Source organism: Leptodactylus fuscus, chromosome 6, assembly GCF_031893055.1.
Source record: "Leptodactylus fuscus isolate aLepFus1 chromosome 6, aLepFus1.hap2, whole genome shotgun sequence".
Taxonomy (NCBI): Eukaryota; Metazoa; Chordata; class Amphibia; order Anura; family Leptodactylidae; genus Leptodactylus; species Leptodactylus fuscus.
The window spans coordinates 144,793,423-144,820,490 of NC_134270.1; the positions used below are offsets into that span (position 1 = coordinate 144,793,423).

The 27,068-nt window shown below is 44.7% G+C and overlaps 1 protein-coding gene across 2 annotated transcripts; it reads right to left on the reverse strand.

The window, feature by feature from the left end:
* Positions 1-561: 561 nt before the first annotated feature.
* Positions 562-26,831, reverse strand: RPN2 (ribophorin II). 2 transcript variants are annotated; one of them, XM_075277465.1, is made up of 18 exons: positions 26,775-26,831; positions 22,452-22,645; positions 21,710-21,805; positions 21,451-21,626; positions 12,525-12,600; positions 11,636-11,770; positions 11,369-11,545; positions 10,332-10,450; positions 7,951-8,056; positions 6,361-6,452; positions 6,155-6,269; positions 5,372-5,566; positions 5,195-5,281; positions 4,969-5,064; positions 4,692-4,767; positions 3,468-3,597; positions 3,093-3,162; positions 562-1,016 (listed from the first exon to the last, which is right to left on the reverse strand). In XM_075277465.1, exons 1-17 carry the CDS (start codon positions 26,782-26,784, stop codon positions 3,111-3,113), a joined length of 1,932 nt encoding a protein of 643 aa, XP_075133566.1. In that variant the 5' UTR covers positions 26,785-26,831; the 3' UTR covers positions 562-1,016; positions 3,093-3,110. The 2 variants fall into 2 exon arrangements, with proteins under 2 accessions (XP_075133566.1, XP_075133567.1); XM_075277466.1 differs by lacking the exon at positions 3,093-3,162.
* Positions 26,832-27,068: the final 237 nt, after the last annotated feature.

Here is a 27,068-nt window from a genome sequence, read left to right on the forward strand (position 1 = left end):
AAAAGGGGGGGGGGGGGCACACACAGTAGCTCAGTGGTTAGTGCTGCAGTCTTGCAGCGCTGGAGTCCAGGGTTCAAATCCCGCCAGGAACAACATTTGCAAGGAGTTTGAATGTTCTCCCAGTGTTTGTGTGGATTTCCTCCCATTCTACAAAGACATACTGATAGGGAAAAAAAATATACATTGTGATCCCTATATGGGGTTCACAATCTACATAAACAAAAAAAAACCCCAAAACCTGAAAATGTCAATTTTCTCCCCTCCCTGCACTGTCAACTGCTCCATGTTCTCCTGCATACTGGTTAAAGTGAAGCTATGAGTTAATGCACCTCCACTTTAACCAGTGATATCTAAATCTATGGGCCATAGACATGATCTACTGTACGTCTTATTTTAAAGCCAAGATTCTTAGAGGAATTGAAACTTACCCTGGACATGTCCTCAACTGTGGGGGGTTAAGAGAAGATTTCCAATACCTGCGTACATACAGTGTACACTATATATTTCTATATGTGTGTATGATAATTCTATATCTCAGTACAAGGAAACACAACAAACCAGTCCCATTCACCTTCCATTTTATTATCAACAGGGAAAGAAACTCTCATAAAGTTCCATTTAACCTTCTCCCAGTTTCATTCTTCACACTGCCCCCTCCCCTAAAACAACATGGTGCCACTCCCCAGGCCACCCAACACTATGGTTGTCTGTAAATGTGTGAAGTTGCCCAGGCGAAGGACTTGCCAATAGCTGGTGTGCAGTCCGTGCTTGTGGCAGTAAGATGTCAGCGTGCGTAACGTCTGGAATGGATTTCACAGTGGTTTCAATAAAGAGGGGTGTCTCGGGGGCTGTCACATCACAATCAGTGCAGAGGAAACATTTTGGGCACATTAAAAAAAAAATAAAAATAAAAATAATGGACTGCAATTTTGAACATGTACAAATGAACAGACGCTGGCATCTTAGGGTGTTTTTTTCAAGTCTGGTCTTGCTTCACTTCATTTCACTTTTGTGACCTGTAGAAAAGCAGATGGATGTGACATCATTCATATAATCTGCAATAGGTATACAAAGATCTTTCTGTGTTCCAAGATAGACATATAGACCAAAATCTCTTCTCCACCACTTATATGATGCTGTAGGGGCACGTCGTGACATAATCACAGCTTTCACTTTACGGTTTCCACCCAGTTCCATCTACTAACAAGATTAGTAGGTTCTAGGAAATCAGACATGATCCCTCATACCCTGAATGCCAGGAGATCACTCTCCTCCTCCCTGCCCTGAGTGTCTGTAAGATAACCATCTGGAGCAGGAGCCTCCCTGCTGTGCCCCTCTGAGTTGGACATTATTATACCATGCCTCTGGAGATCAATCCCTATAATCTGTAGGATTTTTCTGGCGGTCTGCTGCATTTCCGCCATGATCCTGACATACTGAGGACAATTCTTGTTGTACTTTAGAGAATCAGATTAGGATTTATTCCTAGGTTTCGGTCTTCCTTTAAAGGAATTTCCCAGGCTAAAAATATTGATGTCCCTTGTAGTATGACACTCGGCACCCCCATCAATCTGATGTCCTCAGCAGCTGATCGAGAATGGAGCAGGAAGCCGATAGCGCTGTTCTTTGTAGTGGTGGAATAGAGTCACTGCAGCTTAGCTCCTATTCAAATGAACGGCCAGAACTTGGTCTGGCCACTATATAGAGGACGGCGCTGTCTGCTTCCCGTTCCATTTTCTGTGTATTAGTTGCTAAGGACAGTTGAATGATGGAAGTCCCGAGTGCTGGATTACCACTAATCTGGTATTGATGACCTACCCTTACTACAGACCATCAATGTAAGGGGCAGTATTATATATATATGGGAAGATTTATTATTCCTTGTACACCTTTCTGCTACACAAGGCATAAAAAGTGATATTTTTTTCTCTTCTGAAGTGTCTTAATTTCCCCAAAAAGTAGGAGTGGCAAGGACGGGGTCATCGGAGTAAATGTTGTGGAAAAGCTATGAGCTGGCATACATTTCTCCTCCAGGGTGTGTATCATTCATGAGGCGGCATGGGTTAATAACGCAAGTCTTGATAAATGTACCCCACTAACATCTATGGACCCAACTTGCTATGGACAAGTATCAGATATGTAAGTGAACATAAAGGATTTTTTCCCCTTTGTTGTAGGGAATTATCTGAAATGCTTTCAGGCTGTCGAATGTCTTGAAATGTCCGGCTGGTCCGCATACAACTCTGCTGTGATAATATTCGACATCTTTGCATAGCCTGCACAAGAGGGGTGCTGGTTGTCTTAGGCCCGAATCACATCTCTGCATTTTTCGTGCGGAAACCACATGGCTCCCATTATAGTCTATGGGGTCTGCGGGTTTCCTAAGGAAACCGCTTTTTTATGCGGATTAGGTTTCCGTTCAGGAGGAGGTCCCCAAGCGGAGTCCCCGAACTTAAATCCATGCACAGATGTGAACCGGGTCTTAGGCAGTCACTATTAGCCCAAAATGCAACATCAAGCCCCACCAATAACCAAAAAATAATCTAAAAATAAAGGGGGACTCCATTTAATCACATATTTTAGATGCTTTTTGCGATACAAATGTGAACCAACATTTTTTTTTTTTACATAAAAAAAAAACCCCAGTAATAAAACCAAAATAAAAACGGATATATTAAATGGCACACACACAAAAAAAGTATCATAGGAAGAAAAAAAAAAAAATTAATAGCTTCAAGATCGCATGCAGGAAAATGAAAACCTCAAAGTAAAATCTAAATAAAATGTCCAATTCCATTAAAAACATGGGGGGAAAAAAAAAACAAAAAAATCTTGAAATGCAGGTGGAGTAGAATTTGTGTTAGCGGTGCAGGTTAGTAGGGTCGCTGTATGGAGGAGCATTCGCTGCCTGTGAGAAGATGAAAGCCACATACAAGGGCAGTGAACCTCTTAGGAGCAGAAATGTATCTGCGGTCAGTCACATGCTAGTGAGGGGTTAAGCATGAACACATGAGGCGCAGGTTCTAGGTAATGGAGTATGGTGGGCATGCATGTCGGGCGGGGGTTAGGATGATTTGGTAAGGCAGCCTTACTTCATAGGAGGCCCCAGATTACCGAAGTGTCCTATACTTTGCCAACCTACTGCTTTGTTCAGCGGCAGTCCTGAGAGGAAGGAGAAAGAGGCAGGAGGGGGGGAGAGAAGGTAAAAGCCTGGCGGTTATAGAGACAGCTCGAGACAAGATTACAGCAGCAGAGAAATCAGATGAGAAAGGAACAAATGACTTGTATCTACAATACAGCAGAAGAGAATTGGAGTCAGAGCTAAGTGTAAGACTAAAAGGCTCCTGAGAGCACCACAAAGCCGCTCTGATAGCAGCCGACAAATTCACACCGTTTTACGTTAATCTGGGCAATCCGAGTTCGCCGTTTGGTCGGTCAGTTTCACCCTAAATCTCTTATTACTTTACCTCTTGACTGCTTTATGGGCAAGCATGCGGTTTCCAGCCAGGAACGTGACGACTCCCAAGATGGCCAAATATTTCAGAGTCTGGAACATGTTCAGCTGAGTCCAGTACACGTACATCAGGCCCAGCATAGCTAGAAGAGGCAATAAATAAATTAGATGTCTACGCTGGTTAAAGTATACAACAGTTAAAGGGGGCTTCAATACTGATGCCCACTCCCTGAGATGGGACAAGTGATATCAGATTGGTTGGGATCCAACTGGTCTCCCCTCCTGATAAGCAGAAAAGATTGCAAAGCTCCGATCAGCCCTTCAGCCCTCTGCATTGTTTACCAGGCACAGTGCCATACAAATTGTGGTAGCCGTACACAGTACTGCAGCTATGTCCCATTCATGTGTAATACCGTACTACATACAGATGCTGCAGAATGTGCCTGACAATAAAGAGGACCTAGTGCTTGTCCTTCAAACAGCTGATCAGTGGGGGTGTCCAGGATCAAACCCAGATTACTCTGATATCTATGATCTATCCTAAAGGTGATCCAACACCATCAAATGGTCCAAAAAAACCCTTAAGGCTAAAGCCCCACATTGTGAAAATGCAGATTTTTTTTGCCGCAGATTTTGCTGCGTTTCTTTGAGCCAAAGCTAAAAATGGCTCCAAAAGGAAGGGGGAAATATATAGGAACTTCTTATCCTTCTCCCTTTTGCTCAAAATCTGCAACAACAAAAAAGCAGCCTTTCTGCAATGTGGGGCCTCAACCTAAAGAGGGTTTACCAGAACCCATAACAAAAACTTTCTACATTCACCATTGTATCAACTGGAAGGTGAACAAAAGGCAACAATGGCCACTAAAATTCTGTAAAATGCTCAATTATGTGTATCTGCTAAAGTGTTTAGTTTTTAACCCTTCGAAGGGCCCATTCACGTTGGAAAATGTCAAGGAATTTGTGTCAACCTTCTTTCTCAATTCCATCTCCACCCCAGCTTTTCCTAGCTGATGAGGCGCAGATGTATCAGAGGGTCTTGTGCTGGGGGGTCTGCGCCAGATCAGCCATGGAATCCAAAGCAAGATAAAGCAGGACACTTATTTTTTCAGTGTCCTGCTCCGTTCTCTACAATGGGTGGCAGATTCAGAACAGAAACTGGAGCTGATTTTGGGGACGACTGCACCAAATTCCTCAATGTGAACCATAATTGAACTCGTCCCAACAGCCTATAACATACCTGCATGCCCCAGATGGAAAACCAGTGTGCTTGGAGAAAAGCTGAAGTTGGAAATATTCACACCAATCTTCACCCACTAGAAAAAAAACAAGGGAACGTTAAACCTCAGGTATATTACACAATAGCCTTAGAAAATCTAGATTGGAGTGATGAATATAGCATGCACAAAAAGAAAAAAAAAAAAAAAAAATCGCATTCTACAATTTCATCAATGTTCATAATATACGGGGGGAATAGTACATGTCAGACCGAGTGGGAACAGAATTCTGTAACTTACCAGAATAAAGAGCAGGAGCAGCGGCGCCAGGACCAGGGCGGTGAAGGTGTTAGACACAACATTAGGCGGCCTCTTCTCAGGCTCCCGGAATAAGTGCTGCACATACATATTGGATAAGTCACAGTACACACAAGAGCAGTGGTTCAATGTATTCTCACAATGCTAACACAGCCTCAGTTTTTCTTTAATTGTATAGCCAATAGGTGGCAGTAGAGGTTTCACTTACCTGAATGTCTGGTTTGGGTGTGAACAGGTTCTTGCTCTGGATAGGGGTTGGCGTGTCCTCCTCAGGGAATTTGATGACCACATCGGCCTAAATCAGGATTTAGTAGAAACGTTTGGTTTTTGAAGAGATTAGACATACTTTACAAAGGCGTATCTGCAATTCTCCCATTGTACATACCACGTCCCACAGGAGGGGATTCTCCAGAGTGGCATCTCCTACGATCAGGTACAGCGTGTAAGTCCCGGACGCAGAGTCAAACTCGGACTTCCTTTCAGATGGATCAAGCTCAAACCTATATGTGCCTTTAGTGTCTGGCTCTGCCACAAACACTACTTCTTGGCCAGTCTTCTGGTTGTGCAGGCGAACAAATGTCTGGGGAGGAAGAAGGAAAAGGACTTTTACCATTGCCAACTTATCAATGGACATAAAATCTTCTTACAGAATGTAAATGATTGGGATTTGTAGGACCCGACATCTCCACTGAACATGTCCTATGGGCAACCTATGACTATAAGAGCCATTGTCCTTGTCGACGGGATTGTCCATACACAGTGTCACTGCTAAGTAGGTGCTCTACTGACCAAATGGTCCCCCAAAGCTGTGTACATATTTTCACTTTTGTAGGATTAATTTCACAATGCAATAACATAACTGTGGCCCTGTTTATGGAAGGAAGCAGTTATGGACAGCCCCTTTAAAGAGTCATCTGTGTATCAATGACCCAGTCTGTCCAGTTTAAACTAGTCATTTACTCATTTAGAACCTCTCCATATTTTGGACGTAGGAGTCCAGTGGGCGGTGCTATTCAGTGATAACAGTTTTTGCTTTTTTTTGTAGACAGAAGGCCATCAAACACCAAGTAGGACCGTCCACTAACATGAGGAAAAAGTAAGCCCATTATTGAAACCAAACAGGTGGTGACATAAGTAAGAAGGGGTCTGTTATTTGTAGGAAACCTACCTGATGAGGGGTCAGGCTCGCTCCTGTGTTCACATCGGTAAGCTGGAAGGACAGTGCAAAATTCTGGTGGCTGTCAGCAGTGAATGACCCTTTGGCTTTAGAGGGGAATGTCACTCTATATAAAAAAATAAAACAAAATCAGCCCTTTAAGCCATTTCCAGTTTCTCTCACAACAGAAATACAGTCAATTGAAGTCATAGAGTTACCTGGTAGTTTTGGGAGAGATGCTCTGGTCTTTATCCACAATGGAGAGATCTACATTGCTGATCCCAACTTCTGTGGACACCTTCACCTTAATCTGTAAATGGGACAGATGACAGCCCAATTTATTTACAAGTAAGAGGCCATGTCTACATCTATGCACCATGGACCTAGGCTGGCTAGGAGCCAGGGGAACTCTCAGCTATGATTTATGCCGAATTCTGCTGTAAATTAGGGTAAAACTGTCCGACTGCAGATGCCCCGTGTCGCTCTCTCCAAGCCCTGCTGCACCCACTTTTCAGTATGTATGTATCTCCCGAGGGGTCCCAAGTTGCTTCCCTAAGTAGAGCAGCAGATGTGCATGCATATTTCTAAAGAATTTTTGGTACAATTTTTAAAAATTTTCCATGTCATTATCAATACTTAAAGGGATCCCATCATTCACACGACATTTTTTCTATGTACCACGCTGGAATAGCCTTAAGAAAGGCTATTCTTCTCCTACCTTTCGTTGTCTTCTCCGTGCCGCCGTTCGCTTACAATCCCGGTTCTTGTCGGTATGTAAATTAGCTCTGTCGCAGCCCCAATGCTGCGAGAGAACTCTCTCCAGCGACGCCTCCTCTTCTTCAGCAGTGCCATCTTCAGCCTCTTCTTCCGGCGGTGGCTTGTAACTTCTAAGGCCTCCGACAAAGCAGACTGCGCATGCCCATAGGCCACGGGAAAATGGTCGCTTTCATAGTACTGTAAGCGGCCATTTTCTCTGGGCCTCTGGGCATGCACAGTCTGCTCTGCACGAGGCCTAGAAGTAAAAAGACACTGCTGGAAGAAGAGAATGAAGAGGCCGTTCTTGACGAAGATGGAGGTGGCGCTGGAGAGAGTTCTCTCGCAGCATCAGGGCCGCCCCCAGTGCTGTCTGAGCGCTGGGGCCTGCCCCCAGTGTTGCGAGAGAGCTAATTTACATACCGACAAGAACTGGGATTGTAGGTGAACGGCGGCACGGAGAAGACGACGAAAGGTAGGAGAAGAATAGGGACAAGTGTCGCACCAGCGCAGCCACCGCTCCATTCAAACAAAGGGACCCAACATGAGCCTTCTCATGACTTGTGTAATTGCTAGGGGGCCAACTACTACATCAATCTCCTTATTTTGTGGCCAAGTGTTTGTGGTGCAATCCCTTTAAATATGACCTGAATGTGAACCAATCGACCACCGACCAATATTAATCATTTCCTTACACGGCTTCCATGGCTTACAAACCACCTACATTTGAGACAAAACGCTGCCTTGGACTTGTCTAAGATGGAAGAATGAGGGCACAATGTCCTACAGCATCGCACAATTTCACTCAAGAGTCTCTTGCTCATCTCAAGGGGCTCAGAAATCGGGCAGAGTAAAGACTCAGAGCCATCATTTTTTTGCTTGTGCCTTTCATATGCAGACATAGTAAGTGGATAATTAAGATAATTGGAGCTGAGCATTAGGAATGAAAGGTCTGTGGAAAGCTCTACATCACATTATACGGCACGGTTGCTGGATGAGCTGACATGATTCATTATAGGTCTCTGTGTCAGACAGAAATTTCCGATCATACGCACCTCCACCTGGCTTGCCAGGAAGCGGCTGTCGCCCTCCACGCTCACGGAGAAGTCGTAGTAGCCACTTGCCGGCTTGGAATCCATGAAGTTTAATTCAAAAGAGTCTCTGAAGGGAAGAAGGGGGAGAGGCGTAGTTATAGTGCGAATTATGTTGTAGGAGCGTGAATACATTGTGCACTTGATGGTTGTCGAGCAGGCAGATGTGCGCAGATCAGCAAGTGACAGCGGCAGAATGAAAAGTTTCCTTTATGAGAATATAACGCGGATTATCCTATACTTGTGCCTTTAGAGTCAACAATTCCAATAATATAAAAACAGGCTGTAAATAATGAAGCCCCCCATTCCTGCCCCTTTATAAATATATACTCTACTGTATGTAGATTAACCCATTCCCGCGATGGCATTTTTGGATTTTCGTTTTTGACTCCCCTCCTTCTAAACCCCATAACTTTTTTATTTCTCCGCTCCCAGAGCCATATGAGATCTTAATCTTCGCGGGACAAATTTTTCTTCATGATGTTGCCATTAATTATTCTGTATAATGTACTTGAAGCTGGAAAAAATTCAGAATGGGGGGGATTTGAAGAAAAAAATGCATTTCTGCATTTACGGGGTTCACTGTGCAGCCAAAATGACATGTCCCCTGTATTCTGTGTTTCGTTACGATTCCGGGGATATGTAATTTATATGGTTTTATTTACATTTTAACCCCTTAAAAAAAATCCAAAACTGTGTTAATTTTTTTTTTTTTTTCTAAAAGTCGCCATATTCCAACAGCCGTAACTTTTTTATACGTCCGTGTATGTGTAGGGCGTCTTTTTTTTGCAGGGCCGGGTGTACTTTTTAATTCTACCATTTTCGGGAAATGCTTTTGCTTTGATCACTTTTTATTCAAATTTTTATCAGGATTAAAACAGTGACAAAACAGCGGTTTGGCACTTTTGACTATTTTTCCCGCTACGGTGTTTACCGTACAGGAAAAATATTTTTATAATTTTGTAGAGTGGGCGTTTCCGGACACATGGATACCTAACATGTATGTGTTTCACAGTATTTAACTACTTTTATATGTGTTGTAGGGAAAGGGGGGTGATTTGAATTTTTAATACTTTTTAATTTTTTTTTGCATTTATTAGACCCCCTAGGGGTCTTGAACCCCAGGGGGTCTGATCATTAATGCAATGCATTACAATGCTAATGCATTGCAAAAAATCATCATTTCTTTTGCAGGCTGCATAGACCAGCTTGCAAAAGGAAATCACTGCAGACAAGCCGGGAGCCTTTACAAGGCTCCTCGCTGTCATGGAAACGTGACGTCGGCCCTGGAGCTTGCTCCAGGCGCCGGAAATCACCGGCAAAATGGCGGCGCCCATGCGCCACCGGGAACATGGCGCCTCCGGCACCTTTGACCGCAGCGCCGGAGGGGCTAATGCCTCCGATTGGTCCCGGAACCGATCGGAGGCATTACTGCTGGCTGTCTACTGTGTAACACAGTAGACACCTGGCAGCTATGGCGGCTACCATAGTTAAACACCAGACATGCACCGTACTAGTACGGCGGATGTCGGGAAAGGGTTAAGAACTATTTGGACTACCCCTTAAAAGGTGTCTGTTCATAATGGGTATTTATCTCCTATCCACAGGAAACATGATAACTGTCTAATCGCTGGGGGCCCCAAGTACCCAGTTCTGCAGCGAGGAGGAATATGAATGGAGTGCAGTCAAGAACGCAACGTGCCCTCAATTCAGTGTCTACAATGCCACTGGAAACAGCCCCACAGACAATGAATGGATTAGCAGTATGTATGACTGGTTACCAAAAAAAACCCTCTTAAAGCTACATGCACACGACAACGTGCATGTACTGGGTCCATAGCTGGACGGCACATGGGTGATATCTGGGCCTTCACGACCCCTATTCACTGCCTTGAGTGAGACTGGGCTACAAAATGGACAGGTATAGTAGCAGTCCTAAGTTCTGCCCGGTGTCTGACCGTGAGCGTTTTATGGTCTCCACGGCAAAACTGTTTTTTTTTTTTTGTTTAACCGGTCACAAAGTTGGCCATGCAGGACTTTGTGTTCGGCAAAAAAAAAACAAAAAACTGGTTTCGCCACAGAGACCATAAAACGCTCACGGGCGCACACAGTCTGGTTTCCATCTCCTGTCGGCAGAAGACGGGAACTGAAAGCGGAGACCGGGGTGCAGATGTGAATCTGCCCATACTGTGCTTATGTAGTAAAGAGGAACAGTGGGACCTGAGAATTACCATTCTACTTATCAGTAGGGTCTACTGCTGTAGCTAGGTGGTAAATCTCTATTTTCAGATAGGTAACTGAAGACTACAGGGGGCGTGTCCAAGAAAATGAAGACGTTCTCTCACCCAGAAGCGGTAAACGCTGCCTGCTCCAGTACTGTGGCTTTGGTGCTGCTGGACTTCGCCTGATTCAGCTTCACTTTGGCATCGGTCAGTCTCTGGGACAGAACGTTGGTAACCAGAAGCTATGCAGAAGGAAAGAAAAAGATTACTACAAAATAGAAACAAGGAGAAAGCAACTGTTAAGAAAGTTTAGGTAAAATGTAACTTTTATGGGCATTTTTATGGCCTCAATGCACCCAAAATAAAAAATTAAGGAAATTTGCTAATCCTGGTGTGTGAGCCATGGGGTTACTATGGGACTCCGTAGTTATATACCAATCCTGGGTAGTCTGACATTGCCATGTCACCTTTCCTCTGACTGTAGGATCACACTACACAGGATTTGCTTGCATAAGTATCCATTTAGACAAATAGGCCATCAGCAGTCTGAAGAGGATGCGGCATTCATGTGAGCCTTTATTGCTTACCAAGCACAGCGTCGTATATTTGTACAATGTCTATGCTTAGTATCACATCTCATCTCAGCCCATTCACTTGATTGGGACTGAGCTGCAATCAGGCCATGTGACCAATGAACATGACGTCTCATGGCTTGAGAAGTGGAAGCGGCATGCAACCAGACGCTAAAATGGAACCCGTCAACATGTTTGGGGTCTCTACACCAGCACCATGCCCCTGAACTTAGGGAACCGAGCCCTGTCTGTTGTGCAGTTCGGCAGCTTTGGCAAATTTCAATCTGCTAGAGATGAATTCTTGACTCATCTTGTATCCTCCAACATACATTCACGTGTTGTACCATTCAAGCCAAGTAGGGAACACCTTAGGTGATAGCACAACACCCAGGAGGATCCGGAGAGGAGTCAGGGACTTACATTCGGCAGATTCAAACTTCCAAAAACTGCCGAATGTTGCATCAGATGGGACAATGGTCACAAGGTTTAGGACACGTTGCTGGCGGTTAGGCCTCCAAACCTGGTGAATACAATCTAGAATTCATCATGTGACTACTTCTAGCAAAAGTATTCAATAATACCACGTACTCTTAGGAGGGGCTGTTTGTGAGACACAGCGGCAGGTCCATCGGGCACCACGATGAGTGGAACGTGATAGCGATTGTGGGACAGGGCAGAGGCGGCAAAAGCCACACTGAAGGCTTCAGAGAGGGAATCAAAGCTCTTCCTGCTGAAGATGGCATTTACCAGCTGGACAATCTGGTCCTGGGAAACAAAGAGTTAAGGATGAGAAATACAAGATCAAGGCTTAAGCGATCTTAGAAATATGATGGGAAGACATAGAGCTCTTCTTACCTCTTTCAAAGCAGGCTCCACCCCAACATGATCTGACAAGCTGTATGTAGCGGCCACAAACAGGGCGGTAGTTTCCAGACCCTCCTCAAACTGCAGGTATTGACCGCCCAGGTCATCAAGTCGGGCCACCAGGTCCTACAAGAAGAAGAAAAAGTCAGTTGCTAAAAACAGACAACCTGCGATACGCAAATGACCTTTCTGGAGCAACAAGGGCACCCCCAATGATCCAAAAAGATAGGGAGCAACTCCTTTGTTGCTGCAAAGAGTTCATTTACATATTGGTAAAAATAGCGAAATTTCAGCAACCTATCGATCTCTGGGGCTCAGTTGATATGTTGGCTCCCTTTATAATCAATGGGAGCAGATGTGCAGTTGCCCCAGATCAGCTGATCGGTGCCGGTTCTGGCTATTCAATCCCCACCGATCAGAATGGTCTTTCCTGGATACACATGAGATCTTGGACAACCCCTTTAACAGCCACCCCCTCGCTTCATTATCTGCCAGATGTCGACAAAAAACCTGTTTGTGGCAGGATCGTAGAGACTGACGTACCGTGAGGGAGAATATATTTCTTGCTTCTCTTAGGATTCTTTTCTACATTTAAGGATCCCTTTAAGGATTTTATTACACGAGAATATGAAATAAAAATCACATGGCGTGACAAACTTAAAAATGTGCAAGGAGGGCTTCAGCCTATGAAGTGCAATAAAATGGTGATATTAGAAACGGGATAATGGAATTCACATAAAGGGAATAAAACTTTTTATTTTCCCATAAAGACATGCTGCTTTCCACAGGCAAAGCCTCAATATTCAAAAGAAAAAATGTATTACAGAGACAGAACAGTAAAGCTTTGCCACATAGCTGTGGGAAATGAATATGCGGTTACCTCGATCTCCTCCACGATCCCTCGCAGGTCGGCTTGCTGGGATAGCAGAGAAGCGGTGAGGAGAGCTTCGATAGTCCTGCGGAGAAAACATGGAAGAGGAAATATATGGTTAGAGGGTTGTAAACTATTGTGTGGTGTAACAAAGACAACCAATGCAAAGAAATGTAGACACTGAAGCCTACAGACACCCCTTTAACATTGCAAACACACTCTCCCCCCAGGACAATTATAATGAGGCAGTGGGTGCACTGGGGGCGGAGCTTCAGCTCCCTGGAGCACTAGTCTTGGAAGTGTCACACCTAGGACGTGTGACAAAATAAAAGTGGAAGGATCAACTCTACCTAAACAGGGTGGCACAGGTAAGAGATGATAGGGCTCTGAGTGGAAAGAGTAATGATCCCAGGGTTTAAAGGGATCCCATCATTGGATTCCCTTTTTTCTGACTAACACATAGGAATAGCCTTAAGAAAGACTATTGTTCTTCTACCTTTAGGTGTCTTCTCTCCACGCCACCGTTCGGTTGAAATGCCGGTTTTCTTCGGTATGCCAATGAGTTCTCTCACAGCACTGGGGGCAGGCGCCAGCGCTTAAACAGCACTGGGGGCGTCTCCAATGCTGCCAGAGAACTCTCCAGTGACGCCTCCATCTTCTTCTTGAACGCTCTCTCCCTGCGTCTTCTTCCGTCCTGGGTTTCAATCTTCTAGGCCTCAGGCCGAGCCAGCTTACTGTGTAAGCGGCCACAAGAAAATGGCCGCTTACACCATCTTATTGTGTAAATGGCCATTTTCTTGTAGCCCGGACATGCGCAGTCAGCTCTGCAAAGGCCTAGAAGATTGAAACCCAGGATTGAAGACGACACAGGGAGAGAGTGTTCGTTTCAGAAGATGGAGGCGTCACTGGAAAGTTCTCTTGCAGCATTGGAGACGCCCCCAGTGCTGCGAGAAAACTCATTTGCATACCGACGAAAACCGGCATTTCAACAGAATGGCGGCCCAGAGAAGACATCTAAAGGTACGAGAAAAATAGCCTCTCAAGGCTATTCCTACGTGTTAGTAAATAAAAAAGGGGAATCCAATGATAGGATCCCTTTAAGGCCCGTCCCCAGTGCTCCAAATGTCTCATTTGCTTAAAACTTCAAAGTTGTTTTTCTCCAAATTTATAAAAGTGACCTACATAATAATGTGAGTGACAACTGAATATGCTTGGGGGAGGTGACAGACTTAGTTTACCACCAACTATAAGGTTACAATATAGTGATATAGTGGAGACAGTAAGTGTTCAGCAACAAAACGTGGAGCAACTTAGGCATCAGGGATGTTATCCGCATCATTACAACTACTGATTCTGAGCATATAAGGTTTTACCGAGGGTTGGAATCTGGAGGTATGAAAAAGGGGCCCTCGGGATAGGTTGAGGGGCTGACACCTGGCTCTCCGGTCAGCAGTTACAGCTGCTATATAGTGTACAGAGCCAGAAGAGGGCCCCTACATTGCATAGTGACCGTGCAGTATTACTGCAGGTCTGCTCCAACTGAAGTGAATGGGATCGGAGCTGCAGTAATGTTTATTCCCCATACAATACATGAAGATCTATGCAATGTATACTATCAAGTATGGCAACAAATTGCTGATCTGTATAGGGGCTGGTTGCTAGCCCCCTACCAATTAGATATTAATGACCTATCCTGAGGATAGGAGAAGGATAAAAACAAGTCCCGAAAAGCCCTTTAAAGCCATGAAGGTACTTGCAAGACAAAAACAGCAAAAGCTACCTCCCCCCTTCCTTTGCTACAAGTGCATGTTATGCATATGCGACTCCATCACCACAAAACTTCTGTTTACTAGAAGGAATGCATACGACTTATGTGGGAAGGATCCCATCCCAAAAGGTATATCTTCCTGTTCTAAACATGACAGCCTCATTTCCATAACAAATGTAGTGGGTTTCCCGTGGGAAGTGAAGGGGCAGAAGAGTTCAGAAGCATTAGCTTGCAAAGCAGCAGAATGACAGACTTCTCCTGATCCGTACACCAAGAAGAAAGCCGCTCTGGCGGTGACACTTCTCTCCTGTCACTTGGGACTTGATCACACTACGAGGTGCATTTAAAACCATCTTGTAAATTGCTTTTTTTTCCCATCCTTGTACAGAATTAAGCTTGTTGTTAGCATTGCCATTTATATGGAGATGAGCGATTTACATTGTACTTCTGAATCACGCTCTCCTACAAAGTGCCTCCGTTCCATCACGGCTTTAATGATGTGTTCTCCGGGGATGAGGATATGACCCTGTGCTGTATTCACAGAATATAGGATCCATCTGTACAACTTTGCTGTGATGTTACAGGAAGAAGTATTACACGAGCCCCGTCCTGACTCCTAGCCTGTTATACACCACCATAGGGTCATAGAGACGCAGCTCCAGTAATAACCAATTTTCCAGAAATCAATAGTGCAGATGACTATAACTAATACTGCAATATACAATATCTGACTAAGGAGATGGGTTTCCTTCTCCACTTACTAAGCTTTCTCTCGTCCCTCATCTTCAGTCTTACTGTGTGCTTACATTATTTTCCTCTCCATATTCAGCTCTACAGTAATGGTGGAGAAAGAGTCTCCTTGTTCTGTGCACCATCAGCCTCTTATCTACAAACCTAACAATGTTAAGAGTTCAGAATAGCAGAGTGAAGCCGCACCAATTATTCAAGAGTCTTTTCTAGCTCCTCTTTTCATAGCTTAATATGTAGAAAGTAACTCTCACTGGAAAGTAGAGAAGAAAGTAGATCGCTTTAATAAGATATATTACAAAGTTACTTATATTCACCCACTCTATTCATTTCTGAAAAGTTGTTCATAACTGGGAGGTATGCTTTAATAGAGAATCTGCTGATAATAGATTGCTTCATACCAGGGCACGCATTAGACTAAAGAAGACCTTTCATGTCCTCATCAATGTGCGGTATTATATACGTCTAGAAAGCTGACAGTGCACGGAATACAGTACATTTCCCCGTATGTGCCCCGGTTACACCGATATCTCCCCACTGTCAGAAGGGCGAGCCTAACAGTTGGTTGGGGTGGCGTTGCTCATACCCCAGATATGACGTTAGGCTATAAAGCCTGCAATTTTGACAGTGGAGAGAAATCAGTGCCAAAATTATTGACACACATCTACAGCACAGGGCCACATATCGGGAGGCTCGATAGGGCGCTTCTTTCTGGTGGTATACAATACCGCACATCGATGAGGACATGAAAGGTCCTCTTTAAAGGGGCTCTATCACCAAAATGTTGCTGTATGAGCCCCCCGACGTCCTTCTGTCCTGGCTCTTCCACGCCTTCATCTTCTGTTCTTCCAGAATGAAGAGGTTCGCAAGCGTATTGCGCATGCTCGCGTAGTTCTAAGGGAAACTTAGAATTACTACAAAAATGGCTCCGGAGCTTGCGCAAATTGAACCAAATTCACCGTAAGAACAGAAGGTCAAGGCGGGGAAGAGCCAGGACAGGAGAACGTTGCTGGAAGAAGAAAGAAGAGGAAGGCGTGACAGCAAGATGACGTCGGACAGTGCAGGACCGCCCACCGCAAGTATAATTTGCATATTCGATTTTAGGGTATTATTTTAAAATGGGGAGGTTAAAATAAGATTAGCGGTGCCTGAATAGGCTTTTTAAAGACTATTCAGGCATATGTGGGGCTCATACAGCATCATTCTGCTGAGAGAGCCCCTATAAAGTCTTATAGTGACTGCTGTCTATGTGTGATAGTAATTTCTGAAACCATGAAGGTCTGTCTGTCTTTCTTTATTCACCTGGCCTTTTTTTTTGTGTCTTTTTTTGATGGATTTTTCTTCACAACACGAAGCTAACATTTTTTATTGTTTTTTTGGACATAAAGATAACCCTGTGAATAGACCAATAGATTTCCATGAATTTTAAAACAGCCATAACATGTACATTATTCACCGACATGTGAATAAGCCTTCTCCAGGGGCTTCAGTGGACTGACACGGCCAATTTTCACCATGTTCCGTCCATGAAAAACAGCACTGTCGTGTGAATAAGGCCTATAGGTGGAGCCAAAACCAGATCTGGATCGTAAACTGAGCAAATATATAGAAAACAGGCGCTACTACTTGTTCAATCTACTCCTTGTTTTGGCATTCAAGACCCTGAACATGTGACCCAATCCTAACCATGATGTGCTACAGTCACGCACATGGCCGCCATACATCCTTCATACACTAGTATTCTTAGTAGTATGACTTGTACAGAAGAGCTCAATGGCTGTAAAGTGAAGATGCCACCTATGCATCAAATAAAAAAGTTTGTGAGAACAGACTACTGTAAAATTTGGCTAGGAGGGGTGATAGTATGGTTGCCATTTCCAGGGCTGGATTAAAGTTGAAGGGATTTTCTCCACAGGTCAGATGGGTGGAGGTCTGACACAGAACACCCACGCTGAACAGCAGTGTAAAGAGATTGCAGATTTTGGTAGAATGCAGCAGCCTCTTCACATCTTATCAGACACAGCACCATACATTGTATAGTGGCTGTGCTTGGTATTGCAGCTGAGCCCCATTCATTTTAATGAAACTGAAGTGCAGCCAAGTCTTTTGACAGATGAAAGTAGTCTCACAGGCCTAGGAAGTGGAAGCAGCACTTTGCTATGACCACTTCAAACAGCTGATCTGCGGGGGTCAAGGGTGTCAGACCTTCAGCCATCTGATACAGATGACCTATCCTAAGGAAAAGACACTTCATACAATTTCCTTTCCCACCATGGAGTGATAAATGAGGTGTGGGGGAGCCTTCTCATCCACCATTAGTGCCTAACATCATACAGGAACGCTGGGGGTCATGGGCGCAAAATTCACTAGACTCTCAAAATAATGGCAGTTGTAATAGCAGCAACAGAGGGCCCAACTCTACATGGACACCAATGAATTTAGAATGGAATACGTAACAAGCCCGTAATAGGTGGCCATACAGTGTATTATAACCCAATAACCGAATAGGGTGTAATGGTGAAGATGATATCTCTGTGGGGTATACATGAGCCATTTACACCCAAACTACCCATATAGCTGTATACAACCAAAGCACTAAAAATATAAGTATAACAGATCTGCTAACAGCACTGCACCCGCCGCTTCCAGGGCAGATTAAAAAGTGAAGAAAGGCATAAAAACCAAATGAGAACCCCCAAAAAAACCTCACACAAAAGGAAATTGCCAAGGTAGAATATAATAAGAACAGAAATTTAGCCATATAACTAAAGTTATATAAAAGAGTGAGATTCATAGAGAAGGAATGATAATGAAGTTAAAGTAATCCTTAATGGTGTGTTTTGGAACTTAAATATTAATCACCTATCTTTAGGATACAACAGCAATATTCAATCGGTGACAGTGACAGCGCCACGCATAGTGTAGTGGCCATACTTAGTAGTAAAACTCACCGCATTCACTTGAATGGGACTGAGCTGCTGCTGTACTATGTGACCAATGACAGTGATGTCTGCAACACTAGAACGTGTGAGCACTGCAGCCTCTTCACATATCTTATCTGTGCAGTGGTACAACAGGGATACAAAGAGGTGCCAGTAAAATAAAGCCAAGTAATGGCCGCACAAGGGAGCAGAGTACTTAGTACCGCTGTGGATGTACTTGTAGATCATTTCTGGAAGATGGATAACCCCTGTCAAGGGAATCTATCACCTCCAGCAAGCAGACTCAGCCATCAGCAGCATTATAGTGCATATTACAGTGATAAATAACAGACCTTTGGGATTTATGTCCCTCTTATAGATTTGGAGAAAAACAACCTGATGCAAATAGGCTGTTGGTGCACTGGGGGGGGGGGGGGGGTGTTCAGCCCCCTGGAGCATTGAACTTGCTGCTCGGGCCCCTATCTGCATCACCACTTGCTGCTATGATCCCGTTGCTGCTATGACATCATCTATCCGACCTAAGCAGCCCCCAGTGCACCAACTGCATAAGACCTCAAAGCAATTGTTCTCCAATTCTACAAAAGTGACATACACAACAGAGCTATGATGTTTAGCAGTGTAATGTGCTCTGTAAGGCTATGTTCACACGGTGGAAAATGAAGAGAAATTCCTCTTCATTTCCCATTTGCGGCATTTTCGCCGCGGTCTAACCGTGACGGGATGCTGATATGGTGCATAAGCATTCTGTCGTGGTATCCTACTGCTGATTAGGGCCGATGAATGGGCCTACTCTGCAGGGAGTCTTGAGCTGCGGTGTCCGTGGCAAGATTGAGCAGTATGCTTTTTTTCCATGTCTTGCTGCAATCTTGAAAACAATGAGAGGCAGATTTTGGGGGGAATCAGCCCCAGATTCCAAAATCGAAATCCACCCCCAAATCCGTGGCAAATTCCTTTGTGTGCACACAACCTAACACTATGGTGGCAGTTGAATGTGCTTGGGGAAGGTGATAGGCTTGCTTTAAAGGGGTTGTCCCATCACAAGGATCCTATCTATACTGCTTGTTAATGTGGATGTAAGACTTTTCCTAAATACATTGCTTCAGCAAAACTGCTTTGTTTGTCCACTATCTTACTTTATTCAATTCTTTGTGGCCACAGCCCTGACTTATCTGCTCATGAGTCAAGTGATGTATCTGCTGCTCTCAGGGGGGAGGGAGGAGGGGCTAAGTGCAGGGAGCGAGCCTGTGTTTCTAGCTATTCCTGTGTCTACACCACATGACCTAGCTTCCTGTTAGCAGATAGGGGAGAGGAGCTGCTTTTATTTCTTCTGTTCTCCCAGTTATCAGGCTAGCTAATTCAGGTGTGTTCATTATGGCAGAGACAGGCAGTACACAGAATGGAGACACAGAATGGAGTTGCTGCTGCCTGTACTTCATAGTCCAATATGGGTGGGTGGAGCTACACGCTAATCTGGGGGCGGAGCTAAACGGCAGGTTGCATGTGAAACCCCGTTCACCAAATGATGCAAGAAACCAGGAAGAAAGAAGATTTTACAGCAGTAAAGACTGATGAGTATGTGAGCTGGGAATACCCCTTTAAAGTGTTTAACAAATTACTGGTTTTGGTTTCTGCGTTCCTGGAGTCAGGGTGTTTTTTTTTTATTAATTTTTTTTAATATATATTTTTTTTTTCAGGGGGCCACACGGTGGCTCAGTGGTTAGCACTGCAGCCTTGCAGCCCTGGTGTTCAAATCCCGCCAAGGGCAAAAAACCATCTGCAAGGAGTTTGTATGTTCTCCCTGTGTTTGCATGGATTTCCATCCCATATTCTAAAGACATAAGGATAGGGAAAAATGTACATTGTGAGTTCTATGTGGTGCTCACAATCTACATTAAAAAATAAAAAAAATATTTTTTTTTCAGATGGTGTCCCCATAAGGTCATAAGAGACCTTTGGGGACATCTGATCACTTTTTTCTTTGTTAAAGAGGCTGATTTCTCCTATAACTGGGGCTGGTACATTTAGCCCCAGCTGCAGGAGGAATACAGCCGCCTGCACGTTGTATACACAGTATACAGAGCTGATCTGGGTCCTGTAGGACCCAGCAGCTCTTGCAAGACACTGATCCCGGCGGATCACGTGACCGCCGGGTCAGAGGGCGGCCGCATCATGGCGGCGCCCGTAGCTGTGTAGACAAAGCTCATTGAGGGCTGTATACACAGTGATCAAGATGGCAGGGAAGGGAATAAACCTTCCGTGTCTTCTCTCTGGGAGCTCCGGCTGAAGTTACAGCCAGCTCCCAGTGTCAGCAACTGCACGATCTCCGTGCAGCTACTGTGTTCTGACTGGACGTACCGGCACATCCTGTCAGAACACTGCAACCACTATCCGGTCGTAAATAGTCTATGGGTGGTCCAGAAGTGGTTAACAAAAACATAGCTTTTTAAAAAAAAAAAAATTTAAACAAACATTTAAAGAGAACCTATCAGCAACAACATGGCCTGTGCTTTGTATGCAGTGACGAGGCTGCAGCTTCTCGTCTCTTGAAACAGTTGATCGATGGCTATACCGGGTGTCAGACCCCACTGATTTGATATACATAACCAATCAAAAGGACAGATGTGGTATCCTCTTGAGACCTGGAAAACTCCTTTATTACTGGTTCCATGGTTTATTTTTATATACTGTGGGTAAATACAGCCTTACCCATGGATATATCAAAGGAATTAGTTTCAACCAGTAGTGTTGCAGATAAAAAGACACCCTATGTATCCAAAAAGAGAAAAAGACATGGCCCGCATATCCCCATCCTTATACATTGATTGATCTAGTGCTCAGCAAATTCTACAATACTGAACATCAGGTTCTTAGTATACATGTTGATCAAGGTGTATAAGCCCACTAGCCACTTCACAGCGACCTCTTATTGTGAGTCCCTACCCTACTGGGTGCGGTGTTGCACAGCGACTTCCACAACCGCAACACGGCACCCACAGGGGGAGCGACCCAGTGGTTTGGCAACACCCCTGCCACCAGACCAAGCCCCCAGGCTCTGGGCTGCCCCGCCCCATGGGCACAGCTCCACAGGTGGCAGGGGTGTTGCCAAACCACTGGGTCGCTCCCCCTGTGGGCGCCGTGTTGCGGTTGTGGCGGTCACTGTGCAGCGTCGCACCCAGTAGAGTAGGGACACATTATAAAGAGGTCGCCATGAAGTGGCTAGTGGGCTTATACACCTTGATCAATATGTATACTAAGAACCTCATGTTCAGTATTGTAGAATTTGCTGAGAAGCGCTAGATCAATGAATATAAGACTGGGATATACGGGCCATGTCTTTTTCTCTTTTTGGATATAAAAAAACCCCCCTAATTGTCTGAAATTCAGGGATGGAATTGAATACGGTCAATTCAATGTCCAATCTACTCACTACAAGAAGATAGGAAACTTTACTAAAAAAAATGCTGAGCGATATACTTACGCTAAGACGTTCTCTTCTTTACTGAGCCTGGTGGTCAGGGCACTGACAACTTCCTGTGAGGCCAGAGGAAGGCCAAATCCACTGAGCGCGCCAACGGCATGGTATATCTGGGTGACTGAAGAATCCTCGCTGATGGCACCGAGCAGCAGGTCTCTGGTTTCATTAGAGATGGGCACCTGCGAGGGGAGGAAAGGTGAGCGGATAGAAAGACGCACACAGCAGCAAAGCACAAGAGTCCATGTCACCTCACATGACCTACCTCACAGTTGGAGAGGGCTTGACTGGACTGAGCAGCATAGAACAGAGAGTCCACATTACTGGTATCAACATTAGAGCGAATGAAGCTACAGGCCGCCTGGTGGGGGGAAAAGAAATAAAATAAGTGCTGAACATCGAAAGATTAAGCAAACTACTGCAAATACTGGTTACTCATGTAATCCATGGGCATTGGACAGCACAATGTAGCGAAACAACTATGATAGAAAGATATAGTGCGTCCAGGGGCAAGGACCATGGTCTTATCTTACCGAGATGAACACTATACTATACACTCCTATACCTCTTATCTGCCCAAATGGAAAATATAACAGCTTTTGTATTGGCCTTTCCAAATATAACATTATATTACCCAAAAAATAACAATCATGGCGCAGCTTTTCCTATGTGTTGTTCCTCTGTTATTCCTCCTTGAAATTCACAAACAAATTGACAACGGGTTTTCAGGGTGAACAGGGACACCCCTCTCCAAATGGTAATTCAACTGATTCATAAACTTCCAGGAAGAAAAACAGAGGAACATGAAGCTCCTGTATTGTTCTATTGGCAAATATTGTACAAGCGTTGACTAAAAGAGTCAGGTCAGAAGAGCTTACAGATCCTCTACCACCAATAGGCAAATACACATCTCACACAGACCAAAGAACAGCCTTGATCCAGAAGGGTCAGGCAAGTTTCTTCTTAAGACTAACACAACTGATCTGCTCCCAATTCCACAACCTCACCTTTTCATCTGCGACACTGGCCCCGAGATGGTTAAAGCCTACAATGTAGTAATATGCGTTCTCCAGGTCGGACAGTGGGTGTTCCAAGGCATCTTTAAGTCTCTCCACGTCTGCCTGGCTCAGATAATGGCTGGGGGTCAAGGCATGTATGATGGTCAAGAGTCCGAGTACTAAAAGGACCGCCGACTGTGGAACTGCAGGGACAGAGAGCGACATTCATTAACAGCATGAAATAGAATATAGAAACCACAGTAATCCATTTGTCTTCACTGAGACATAGAACGTACCCCCCCCCCCATAAAATAAAAAAGCACCATTAAGTGTAAGTGCTAGAGTTATTCATATCTGGCATGTAATAAAACAGAAGGAACTGAGCAGAGTGATATATAGATTTCCCAGAAGGGATCCACCACCGAATAGGACATCTAAGTAATCCATCATTCAGCTTTCCAAAGCTTCTGAACAGGACCTATGAGGTCTGCAGTGACCAGGCGTGCGGCGCTATACCAGCAGCCATATTGGATGTCACTCAGACTAAATTACACAACCTTCACTTTGCCATCCTGACACACGGCAGCAATTCAAGGCCTTAAATTTACTGACAACTTGGATTTTTTTCTTTTACTTTAGGGGCAAAGTTTGATCCAAAATAATGGGTGTACATAGAAGGTGCCTGCAATGAGTATGAACAGAGCCATAGCATGCTGGGATTAGTGACAACACGCAAGGTAGGAAGACTGGCATTTTATGATGGTCCTACTCTATGGCCCGCCGGTGCGGGTCTGTCACCTGAACCCAGCATAACAACCCAGCCCCACGGATAGGTAGGTTAGGGTCACCTGAATAAATTGGTGAGCTCGTGATTTTGTCATTAACCCCTTCCCACCACAAGCATGTCTCGATTTTAGTTTTTAAACAGCATCAGATGGGTTGGATGTTATATCCGGGCCCTATCCCGGATACCTGATTCAGCCGCTGGAATCAGCCCTGCTCCTATTTAAAGAGGGCCTTTCATATCCTCAGGCACAGGCGTTTTTATATACTGCTAGAAAGCAGACTGTGCCCTCAATTCAGCTCAGGAGATATCTGTGCTGGTAGTTTCGATACCAATCTCTCCCCAACTCGCCCATCTCCTTTGACTAACACGGGTACAGTGAGGGAAACAGATACATGGACGGTGTTGTGCCGGTGTTATTCAATGGAGGCCACTGATAGATGGGTCAGGCCACATGACAGGCCTGTGAGGTGGGTATAATGAAGGACATGTGGTGGGTGTAGTGTCCTAAAACACCCTGACAGGTTCCCACGTTGTGCTTTTACATCATCCACAAACTGTATGGGATTCTGGCTAATCCAATCCACACAATGCAGGTAAAAAAAAAAATCTGTAGCGGAAAATCCCAGCATGTCAATTACACCTATACAAACACTGGTGTGGTTCCATATAGGTGTAATAGGGGCAGAAAGTGCTAAAGCAAACGCTGCAAAATCATAAAGGAAAACGCTGCAGGAAAAACATGATCCGAGCCAGTGTACTCCAGGCTTTATTAACTGACGCCCCATAGATCAGGAAATGAGGAGCAGCGGGGGGCAACACTCGGGACACCCACAGATCAGCTGTTAGATAAGCTACCCGAGGATCATTGCACTTTTCAGGCCACATATCATGTTCATCAGTTACATGGCCGACTAGAGTTCAGTCCCATTCAAGTGAATGAGGGTGAACTGTGATACCAAACACAACCATTATACAATGCTGTGCTTGGATTTCGGTGAAGAGGCTGCAGTGCCCCCCCCAAACATTAAAGTTTCATCAAACAGGCGACCAATGGGCCATCAACTGATAAACCTGGAAAATCACTTGAAAGGGATTCTATCACTAGAATTCCCTTTTTAAACTAAATACACGTAAGGAATAGCCTTAAGAAGGGCAATTCTTCTCTTACAGTTATTATTCTGATCCGCTCCGCCGTTCCTGAGAAATATAGTCTTTCTTCCTTATGCAAATCAGTTTTCTCGCAGGTCTGGGGGCGTCTTCTTCTCCGCCTCTTCTTCTCGCACTCATCTTTTCTTCATAAAGTGCCGACTGCACATGTCCATCAGACATTTTTCTCTGTGGCTGAATGGGAGAAGCCACAGGAAAATGGCCGATGGACAAGCACAGTCGGCACTTTATGAAGAAGATGCAATGGGAGAGCGAGAGAAGAGGTGGAGAAGAAGACCGAGGTCGTCGCTGGAGAGTTTTCAAGCAACAGTGGGGCCGCCCTCAGTGCTGCAAGAAAACTCAATTACATAAGTAAGAAAGAAGATATTTCTCAGGACCGGCGGCGCCGAACAGAATAATAAAGACAAAAGAAGAATAGCCCTTCTTAAGGCTATTCCTACGTGTATTTAGTTTAAAAAGGCTTTCTAACGATAGAATCCCTTTAAGCTCAGGTTCCACGTTGCGAGTAAGGGCTCGTTCACATCTGCGTCGCGTACTCCGTTCTGTAGGTTTCCATTTCCTGCCCGAAACTGGACAGGAGACAAAAACCTGCAGTCATGTTTCAAACCCATTCATTTGAATGGGTTTGAAAAGTGTTCGGCTGTGAGCGTTTTGTGCGCTCCGCAGCGAAACTGTTTTTTTTTTTTTTTTAACCCGGACACAGAGTCAGACGTGTGTCCAGTTTAAAATAACCGTTTTCGCCGCGGAGAGCACAAAACGCTCACGGCCAGACTCGGTCTGACAGGTTTACGTCTTCTGCATGCAGAAAACAGAAACCTCATAACGGAGACCCGAACGCTGGTGTGAACACAGCGTAAACAGGTTTTTTTTGTTACAGATTTCACTGAGGTTTTTTTCAGCCAAATCCAGGAGTAGACTGAGTAGAAGGCAAACATATAAGAGCTTTCTATTCCTTTTGTTTGTAGTCATTCTTGGCTTTGGCTCAAAAAAAAAAAAAAAAAAAAAGAAAGAAACTGTAACAAGGCTGAGGCTCCACGTCGTATAAACGCAGCTTTTATTTTCCTTCTTTTTCTACTTTTTTTGGAGCCAAAGCCTGGAGTAGATTGTGCAGAAGGGAGAAGTATAAGCTCTTCCTATATATTCCCATTCCTTGTATCGCCATTCTTGGCTTTGGCTCAAAAACAAAAGAAAAGCTGCATTTCCGCATCGTGGGGTCTCAGACTTGAACGGGATGTGCCATTACAGACAATGTATCCCCTATCCTGTGGGTAAGTGTCAGATCGTTGGGTTCTGACCCCTGAATGTCTCCTTGTGAATAAAGTGCCAATGTGCTTGCATGACTGGTGCTCCATTCACTTCAATGGCGGGGACTGCAATTTCCATTGAAGTGAATGGAGCACAAGTCCTGCAGGTGCTTAATTCACAATGAAGATTCTGGGAGGAGGGGGGTCCCAGCACTCAGATCCCCCCCCCCCCCAACCTGTGGACAGAGGACACATATGTACATATGTCTGTAGTAGTACAAACCCTTTATAAGTAGTCTATGACTTCCTCAGAGCAGACAACACTCATGTCACAGAGCACGTTACCCTAATAAGTGTGGGTCACTTTTATAGATTTGGAAAAAAAAACTTGGTGCATTGGGACCTCCGGCCTGCGCCACCTCGTGCCGTGAGCTGATCCTCACACTGCTATGACATCAGCCATATTACCTGAGCAGCAAGACCAAGGCCCGCCCCCAGTGCACCAAATGCCTCATTTGCATACAACTCCAAATCTACAAAAGTGACATAGTAATAACTTTATATAGTGCCAACATATACTGTGGCGCTTTACAGATAACAGAGGCATGATGCGTACCCATGTAAGATGGCGGTGACAGGTGAATAGACATAGGGGAGGTGACAGATCCCTATAGAGTACATAGCAATTACCTGTCACATGACAGAATTCACACAAGACAGATTTGCTGCAGAAACTGCAGTGATTTTCCCACTGATCTCAATGGGACTTGCAGAAATCCATGCACATGGTGGAAAAATAACTCCACTCAGGTGCATGATTTTTAAATGTAGTGCTGCAAGAAATCTGTCACGTGTGAACGAGCTCTAACACAAGATAAATCCTATGCAATATATTATATATATACACTACAGTCACCTGGCTGTATATACATAGCTATATACTATATACCAGGTGACTGGAGACAGCTGAGGTGATGTCGGTGTCTGCACTGACTGCCGGCCTGTCACACAGCTGAGTCCCCGCGCACTCAGTGCACTATCACCCCGGCCAGTCCCCAGTCACATCCCCTCCACGTCTCCCCCTCACACATAGCCATATAATTCATTGTCTGCCAGCCGGCCTGCTCTACTCACTCGCTGCCATGTTGCTCGCTCCCGCCCCTCACAGCGTCACTCTCACAGACCGCTCACTATTTCCGGCGCCTGCCAGACGGACGCATAGACTCGGTACTAAAGGGGTGCAATAGAATTTCAATGGGAAAATTGCGCAGACGAAACACCGTCCGCTTGTGTAACGCTGCAATACCTTATAATAAATAATTATACTATTTAATATTATGTTATCGTTATGAGAAATACTCAGAACATCTACGCTATGTGAATGAATCAAAGCACGGTATCCCCCTTTCCGGGTTGAGAAATGGTCTC

What these genes read in the sequence shown, in the direction of transcription:
- RPN2 (XM_075277465.1), bottom strand. An exon ending in GGATCGTGGAGGAGATCGAG is followed by an intron (nt 11,771 to 12,524) that starts GTAACCGCATAT and finishes TTCTTCTTGTAG; the next exon opens with GACCTGGTGGCCCGACTTGA. An exon ending in TTTCCATCTGGGGCATGCAG is followed by an intron (nt 3,598 to 4,691) that starts GTATGTTATAGG and finishes TGCCTCTTCTAG; the next exon opens with CTATGCTGGGCCTGATGTAC.